This window comes from Stenella coeruleoalba, assembly GCF_951394435.1.
Source record: "Stenella coeruleoalba genome assembly, chromosome: 4".
Lineage (NCBI taxonomy): Eukaryota > Metazoa > Chordata > Mammalia > Artiodactyla > Delphinidae > Stenella > Stenella coeruleoalba.
In genome coordinates this window covers 65826531-65836185 of record NC_137149.1, presented here as the reverse complement: position 1 = coordinate 65836185, position 9655 = coordinate 65826531, and the positions used below count along the sequence as shown (strand labels likewise).

Below are 9655 nucleotides of genomic sequence, written 5' to 3'. Positions count from 1 at the left end.
AGCCCCTCAAAAGGCCCAGATGATGGTTAGCATTTTTTAGCAATAAAGTACTTTTAAATTAAGGTATGTACATTGTGCTTTTAGGCATAATGCTATTACACACTTAATAGACTACATACAGTACTGTGTAAACATACTTTTTTGTTTTTTGCGGTACGCGGGCCTCTCACTGTTGTGGCCTCTCCCCTTGCGGAGCACAGGCTCCGGACGCGCAGGCTCAGCGGCCATGGCTCACGGGCCCAGCCGCTCCGCGGCGTGCGGGATCCTCCCGGACCGGGGCACGAACCTGTGTCCCCTGCATCGGCAGGCGGACTCTCTACCACTGCGCCACCAGGGAAGCCCTAAACATAACTTTTATATGCACTGGAAAACCAAAAGATTTGTGTGACTGGCTTTGATCTTTGCTTTATTGCAGTGGTCTGGGACCGAGCCTGCAGTATTTCTGAGGAATGCTTGTACATATAAAATGGTACCTGGCATAAACAGTTCAAATTATCCTGTTGATAGCTATTATATACAATTTTTTTTTTACTTTTAAGTCTATTTTAAAACCTCTACAAGCCCTTAAAGACAGACACAATTCTGTATTTTGCTACACAAATTCTAAACTACAGTGCTTCTATTTTCAATACATTTTGATTTTGGGGTGGGAAATATGCCCTCTCAAAATACCAAATTACTTTGGTTTAGTTTCTTGTGAAAAAGAAAACACAGTTGCAATTCCTACAGGATTAGTATAGAATTCAACCTGGATCCCACCGCAGGCTGGCTCTAGGTTCTACCTTTCGGTGTTTTTAATTTTGTATTTTTTCCCCAAATATACTATACTATATAGACACAGTCCCAAAAGAAATAATCCAACTAACATGTTTAAATAATCTTATTTTGTCAAAGTGTAATCATATACTGTGTCACTAAGGGATATAACTTTTTGAATTTGCACTTTACCAACCTACATGACATCCTAATGGTATATTAATAATAGTTCTCTCTATACTTAAAGTGGATCATAAAACAAGAGTTTTTATATCTTGGTTTTGTAAAATGAGGACACCCACAAACTAACAAGCATACTCAAGGAATAATAAATTCTGTTCAAAAACAAAGGCATGATTTTTAAAGGTTAGCACATGAGGTAAAGAAGTGTTTAACAAACATTTATCAGCGGGGAAAATCCCAAACTAAGAAGTGAACTGCTCTTATTTACATACAGCATTTATTAAGGAAAAATGCACCCTGATGGACCAGGAAAATCTTAACCTGCCACAGAAATCAGACAGATGAAATACAATGTAACAGAAACAAAAATTTTCTCTTTTCCATAAAACCAAGATTAGGGATGCTAGTAAACTTAAATGCAAATATAAAGGCTGCCAGACCAATCTTCTATATAAATGCCTTCCCAACTTCCATTTCAGAGACCAGGATGAGGGATTTAGGGGGGACAATCTTTGAATCAACATTTTATCTTCAATTCTTTACTTCACTGACTTCTGACAGTTTGGCAAATTGGGGGTCATCACATTTAAAAGAAATGCCAAAGCTTGACAAATGCATCTAAGAACAATAGTATAAATTCCAAATGCCTGTGCAATTTTCTGTAGCTCCTAGCATTCTACCCCAAAGTTATCACATTTAAAACTTAAGCCGCTTCCTTTATATGATATAATTTTAGCAAAAACCATCATCCAAAGTACAGGATAATTAAGGTAACACTAAAATCATATACCCAAAATTCAAGCCTAATGCCCGTTTGTTGTTCTGGGTTATTTGGTGTGTAGGAGGATGTATGCAGATATTAACTTTGTTTTTGAAAAAACCTGAAAAATTTCCAATCTGATTCTATCTTACAGTTTCCTCAGTATATGTTCAGGAATCTCCCTCTTTGGAACTGAATACTACTTATTGGCCACCAACATGGTCCACTTAAAAATAGATCTCCACCCCTCATCCCCCATCTGCCATGGTCTAAAAAATGTGCCAGCTTCCAGTTTGGGGCCTGTTACTTACAGCCAGAGCTGAAAACAAATATACTTCACCTTTGCTGGTTTCCAGATTTCAGCTTAATACAAACAGGAGTCATGGCCTTGACTGACCTCTTCTCTGTCCAACATTACTTTTGCAATTATTCTACTACAGAAGCTATCTTCCGTAAAAATATTAAGATTTATATGCTTAAATATTCGAACACTACGCATAAGGGTAAGACAAAGTAAGAAGTATTAATTTGGAAAAAAAACAAAAATAAGAAACCTGAACAACTAGATATTATCTTATTTTTAAAGAAAGGGGACCAAATTCCCTGGTTTCAAAATTCAAACTTGACTCTAGTTTAAAAGGAAGGAAAAAAAAAAAAAAAAACGGACCAGTGATGTCATACATTAAATTCCTAGATAGGCTGTACTTCTTTATGTCAAATTTCACTTAAACAAACTTTAAGGTATCAGTGCAGAACAGAACTGCAGTGAAAGGACAGAAACATAAGCCTTCAATTTTTATTTAAGAATAGGTATGACTTCAATCAAAATAAGGTTAGAACCCAAAGAAATATCAGGAATTGGCCTCTTTCAGGGAGTCCTTTAAAAAATCTACCATTTGGAATAACTACTGCACATCAGCTTTTGAGTTTTTTTTTAAATGAGTTAATATTCTTGTCTAACTATGTGAAAATTTTTAGAGTAATTTTACTGGGAGGAAATTGGATATAATTTGGTGCCTTCCCACATGGCACACTGACATGGAATAAACAAAATGGCAGGTGGGAAAGGGGAAGGAGGAAGACACAGAAAGTAGAGTTAACTATAATGGGTAAAAAAGTTTTTTAAAAAGTAGGAGTGAAGAATTTGAAACCATAAGAACAAATTGGGCTTCCCTGGTGGCGCAGTGGTTGACAATCCGCCTGCCATGCAGGGGACACAGGTTCGTGCCCCGGTCCGGGAAGATCCCACATGCCGCGGAGCGGCTGGGCCCGTGAGCCATGGCCGCGGAGCCTGAGCGTCCGGAGCCTGTGTTCCGCTACGGGAGAGGCCACAACACTGAGAGGCCCGCGTATCTCAAAAAAAAAAAAAGAAAAAAAAAAAAAAAGAACAAATTGTGTGCGTGTATGTACGTATATATGTATAAAACAATTTCATATCTTAAAAAATAAAATTGGAATGTTATTTCACTTAAAATGTACAGCACACAAAATGTTTCGTAGTGGTAAAAAGTGTACACCAATGTAAATTTTCACAATTTTCCAGTAAATAACAGTTCTGAATCAAAAAATTACTATTACAAACCCTTTAATCAAATGTTTATTTTTTGTTTCCAGCATTATAACTTGCTATAACTCATAAACTTCAATCTAAGTAAGTTTTTAGACACTGACCTAGGTTCTTAAGCACTCACTTACCCAGCAAAGAGATTATTCACCCAGCTACCACTCTTGCATGGACAATGCTCACTGGTACCTGAACAATTTAAAGTGCATATGAATTCTTTTGATGAATGGAGACACAGCTGTAGTTTTGCACTAAATTTTCAATTACTGAATTGCATGTTTTTTCATCTTGATACCTTATGATCATTAGAAAGCTACTTATCACATAATATTATAATCATACAGTATGCTAAATGCCCATTTGTAACTGCAAGAAACTCATGTTACAGACACACTACTGTCTTATGATATTATACAAAAGTCATGGCCACAAGTTTCTGCATAAGAGGTTTACTTCTCTATCTCTCAAAGAAAGAACTATCCCACAGTTCAGATTTACACAAGTAGTGCCTCTTTTAAAATAAATTAAAAATAAAATGCTGTCTTTTCTGTGAAATTATAAATATTTCTAGTCCACTTTACATGTTAAAATGCTTATAAATGCATTATCTCCTAGTAAATACACATTATGGGACTGAAGCCAGTTAAAAAACAAAAACAAAAAACCAGTCATCACACTGGCCCATGGAAATATCTAGGGCTATTTTATATTTCCTATCACTAGGAAACTTAAACTAAATAAGGAAAAAAAAAGCAAAGAAGAGAAAAGAAATTTTACAAAATGGCAAGTAGCATGACCTAAAAAGAGTGTACTGAAATCTCTTCCTTCCATTCAGTAACAAAGCCCTTTCCGGAATGAACGTTTATGGATAACTAGGTTTGGAAAGTGTTCCTCTTCGTGCTCAGGGCAAAAAACACAAGGTACGTTAAAATAATGTCTACATTCTATAAGGAAAGACAGACTTTGAAATGGAGTGACTGTTTTAAAAACCGCAAACCAAGATTTAGTCAGAATGTTCAAGATTGACAGGTTTTGACGGAGTGAAATCTTCACTGGCAATAAAATTAAAAATCATAATCTTACAGATGCTGCTTATTTTTTACCAATGTGAAGAAAGGAAACATGATTATAAGGTACAATACACAATGACAGGCTAAAATAAGAAATTATGAACAATTTAAGTAACCAAAATGTTTCCTGCTGAAACATAAAAACACGATTTTCAAATTGATTCAACTTGTAATATGTCTCTTAGAAGAAGTTGTCTCTTAGAAGAAGTTGGACTGTTGAATTGCTCTTTACATAAATATTTCCTCCATCTTAAAAAAAAAAAAAAACGGCTTCTGAATGGCATTGACTCCTTCAGTGTGGGAAAGCAGTCTTGGCAAACTTGTTTCCAAGACTCCCTCCAAGGTGATTCATTCCATCAAGTCTATAATATCTCCAGATCTACATGTCGAACTTCAGGATTTCGTTTCTGGAAGGAAAAAAATTACCGCTACGTTATTAATAGCAAAAGACAATTTTCTGTTTCCTTTTATTCCTTTTGGTCACTAAAGCCAATGAAAACATTTGGTCAAACTATTTCATTGTAGCATACTAGCAAGAGAAATATTTACAGAGGGAAAAACATAAGATCAATAGATGAACAGGCCAGTTATACACTATAAAATATATAGTAAGTAGTCCAGCCTCCCTGAGTTTTGTCCATATGTTCATTAATACAATAATGGATTAAGAATCTAGTATGTGCCAAGCACTGCAAAGCACTGGAAATATGCTCATTTGTGGTGAAAATCACTGCAAAGCAATAATAATAATTGAAAGACTAAACTGATATTAACTTATTTTATATGTTCTAGTAGCAATCCGTATAGTCTTGATCTAGCACTGTGCTAGAAAGTAGAGCTATGATTATTAAATAAGACTCTGCTCCTTACCCTGAGGGACTCAGTTTAGCCAGAGAGAAAAGTGTATGAATAACCTCTACGAGCAAAAGCATTATAGCTAATAGGGACTTCCCTGATGGTCCAGTAGTTAAGACTCCACGCTCCCACCGCAGGGGGCCTGGGTTTGATCCCTGGTCAGGGAACTAGATCCCACATGCATGCCGCAACACAACTAAGAGTTTGCATGCCACAACTAAGGAACCCATGAGCCGTAACTAAGGAGGCTGCCTGCCACAACTAAGACCTGGCACAGCCAAAAAAAAAAGCATTATAGCTAATAATAATAACCAGTTAACATATATTGAGCGGTTACTCTTGTGTCAAGTACTATGCTAATAATAAGTAAGGGGGTTCACGGGAAGTGTGTGTTTTAAAATCCTCATAATAACCCAATTATTTCCATTTTACATATAGGAAAAATGAAGGTTAAAGAAATTAACCTGTCCAAAGTCACACAGCTAGTAAGTGATGGAGCCAGGATAGATTCCAGGCCTGACTCCAGACCCCAAGGCTCCTAACTATTTTAATGTACTAAATAATAACTCTGGAAACAAAAACATGAGATTACTTTTGCTCATGAGATCCAGAAAGAACTCACAGAGGATATAGTATCTAAACAAGGTTTGAATACGGTGAATTTTCCAGATAGATGATGAAACGGGACTAGATGAAAGAAATAGCATGAGTAAAGTCAAGAGAGCCTGGAAAGTATGCACTAGCAGTATGGTATAGTTAGAACAGCAGCTGCAAAAAGCAATGAGGTTGGAAAGACAGGCAGAAGCCAGACTGTGAAAAACCTTAAGGAATTCCATTAACGATGAAAAATATCTTTTTAAAAAAATATTTATTTGGCTGCTCCAGGTCTTAGTTGCAGCACGTGGGATCTTTGTTGCCACGTGTGGGATCTTTAGTTGCAACATGTGGGATCTAGTTCCCTGACCAGGGATCGAACCTGGGCCCCCTGCATTGGGAGCGCAGAGTCTTAGCCAATGGACCACCAGGGAAGTCCCTAAAGATATCTTTATTATATGCCTACACTGTACCAAGCACTCAAGTATACAACAATGAATGGGAAATAAACAGCACTTGCCTTGAATGAACTTATCTCTAGTGAGGAAATACGGGTAAGTAAGCAGGCGATTGTAATAGTCTCCTACTACAGAGCAAAGCAAAGATTTGAGGGGATTTTTCCTCTATGGATACATAAAGGAAGGACGTCTAACACAATGTGTGGGGGGGAATTAAAAGTTTAATAAAGTGAATATAATGATATTGTGAGACTGCAGGACAGAAGAGACTTATAAAATAACTAAACCTATACCTACCTAAGAGGAAACGTTTAAGTTAGGAGGAGCAATGTCAGAATCTTACGTAGAAATACGGCAGTAAATATAAAATACTAAAACTATTAAAAATGGTTCTAAAATGTAGAACTAACGATTGAGGAAGGCGAGGCAGGTGACACTTTTGTATAAGCTGTTCAGTTCTGATTTTGTAAACTGTGTGTATTATTTGATAAAAACCGTATAAATAAATCAACAAGGGGAAAAAAGCTCTTCTAAGGGATTCTAATAATCAGTCAGGATTAATAACTCCTAGCTTAAAAAATAATATCCCAGGAACATTTGCATACTATTCATATTAAACAAATTTAATTATAAAGACAAAAACCTGGTATAATACTGGAGTGTAGCTCCAGCTACAGCACTCATTCTGTTTAGTGTGCACTGGGATTTTTCTTACAACTAGTGCTGGTCAACTGTACCTAGGGGTGCTTTCCTCTTGGGTCCTAAGGTAAGAGTGACCAGGGACCCCACAAGGGGGTGGTAGATGACACTTTTGTTCTCAGTGTTTTCTTTATCTTAAACTATTCCCTCTGTCTAGAATTTCTTAAATTCAATATGGAATAAAAAAGACTTCCTCAAACAGAAATGAAATTGAATTTTGTTTTCCCATTCCAATCAACACTTACTCATCCCAATATGACTTGAAAAATTTTAGCTGTTCATGGAAAGTTTAAAATTATTCAATCTAAAAAGCACTATATAACAAATGTGTACTAATAAAAAATCTGATCTTAAGAAAAAGAAACTAAAAAGTTAATTTACTCTGCTTTTTAAAATCAAGTTTTCAGAGAGAAAATTAACCAAATTCCTAAAATGTATGTGTCCATTACAAAGCAGACACACACAATGTGTTTGCTGAATGAATGAGAAAAGAAATAGGATTAATATCCTTAAAATTTAACGTTTAGTGTGTAAACAAGATATCATGTGCATAGTAGAAATTAATATATTCATATATTCATGAATATATAACTGTTAAATAGAACTGAAAATCAGTAATTGGTGTCCAACTTATAATTTTCATTCATTTTTTCACCAAATACTTATTGGTCTATTATGTCCCAGGCACTGTTCAATGCGAATTGGAATATTTTACACATCACAGATTTTTTTCCAACACTCATATTATACAGAGATAAAAACCAAATTACATAATTTATTTTACAATGTTGTAGACTCAAGTAAAGAAAATACTACAGGAGGATGTAATTAGAGATTCAAAAGACATAGTAAAGGGCAGAGCATTTAACTGGAATTTATTAGAAATTTGCTATGGCATCTTCCCACTGAATTAATTTCCGATAGAATTATTTCCCCCCAAACAAAAAAACTTCATGGAGATATAGGACAAGAGTCTATCTACTGATTGAATATAGAGGTAGAACAACAACAAAAATCTACATTAACAATTCAAACAATTTCAAAATAAGAACAAGATGTATTTCACATTATAATATGGGACTTTATAAATTAGCCTCTATTATTTGTAACATAGCACTATAAGTTACAGACTTCAAGCCAAAAATATCGCCTGTTCTAATACTTAGATCAATGGCATTTACTCAAAGAGATGGCTATAATCCTGCAGAATTTTATCACTGAGTGTGACCTTCCAAAGTAATTCAATAATTATTAAAATTTAAACTTAGAAGGCAACTATGCTTAGATACTAAAAAGGAGCGAAAATACCAATGTACAAAGTTTTTGTTTTCAAAAGAAAATCAGCTTATTTTCATGCACTCTCTCGGTCTGGTACCTTAACTATGAAGAACTTTCTTTTCACTTGAGATTAATTTACCTTATTACCACCTTAGGGATGTTTCCACCTGAAAGTGTAGGCAAAATGTGGCTTCTTGGTTTGAAAGACTTATATAATTCAAAAACACGAGATAATTCAGTCTATTAATGATTTAATAGCTTCTAGTTAAAGCACAAAATTAGCTTAAAAAATAATAATAAGCATATCTGATTGTGATAAGAGTAAATACAATTAAGAATGGCTAACTTGTTAACTATTCTTAAATCGGCTTCTGACACTATTTCTATTAAAGAGTAAAGCCAAAATAGTTAGTTTTAAAAGTCCATTATTTTCCTTGCCAGGGAAATAAAAACAGATAGAATGGAAATGCAACGTTTATTCATTCTCCAATCACCTTGCAAAAAAATAATCATCTCACATTTTATTGAGAACAATGGTATTCAAAGCATGGTTCAAGGATTACTGGGTTACTGAGACATTTTCAGGGGGGACTCCGAGGTCAAAACTATTCTCATAATTACAGTAAGATATTTTTTGCCTTTTTTTACTATGCTGACATTTCCTCTGATGGCATGGATAAAACTGCTGGCACCTTCACACAACTCAAGGCAACTTGCACCAAATCATACTGGTAGTCATTGTGTTCCTTTATTGCCACCCAGTTTTGTTTTTTTTTTTAAAAAGCCAGTTTCACTTTAAAATGTCCTTCATGAAGTAGTAAAAAGTATTGATTTATTAAACTTCAACCCCTGAATACACTTTAAAAAAATATTCAGTGACAAAATGGGAAGCTGTGCTTCACGCTGAAGTCTGATGTTGTCACAAGGAAAAGCATCCCTGTGATTGCTTGAATGAGCTCAATCAGACGGTTTTTATCTCAACACCCTTTTTACTTGAAAGAATAACTAACAAACTATGGTTATTCAAATTTGGGTATTTGGCAGGCATCTTCTTAAGAAATAAACAAAATGAGTCTACTACTTCAAGGAAAACAACAGTATTTGTTGCTAATAATAAAATGCAAGCTTTCAAGTCAAAATTAGAATGTTGAAAAACTCATATCCACCACCATGAGCCTGACAGCTTCCCACTACTTAGAAATGTATCAACATTTGCATGATGTGCATAAATTCAGTGAGCCAGTATTTTCCAAATGACCAATTCATAATGTTAAAGAATCAAGCATGGGTTAAAAAGATTCAATCAGACAATAAAGATGTTAAAAAAAAAAGATTCAATCAGAGTATAAAGACAGACCAAGAGATTTTAATCAGGAGATTTTTAGCAGGAGACTGCTAATCATACTCAAAGCAAGGTCTGGCCTTTGCTCTTGGCTAT

At 35.1% G+C, this 9655-nt stretch overlaps 1 protein-coding gene across 2 annotated transcripts in view; it reads right to left on the bottom strand.

The window, feature by feature from the left end:
• Positions 1–969: 969 nt before the first annotated feature.
• The window catches only part of SLC30A9 (solute carrier family 30 member 9), a 75167-nt gene continuing 66481 nt past the window's right edge, over positions 970–9655 (bottom strand). The window contains exon 18 of one of the 2 annotated variants that reach the window (XM_079920825.1): positions 970–4740. In XM_079920825.1, the coding sequence (XP_079776951.1) occupies positions 4696–4740 (45 nt within the window). In that variant the 3' untranslated portion in view covers positions 970–4695. The remainder of the gene's footprint in view (positions 4741–9655) is intronic. The other variant, XM_079920824.1, reaches the window with a different exon arrangement.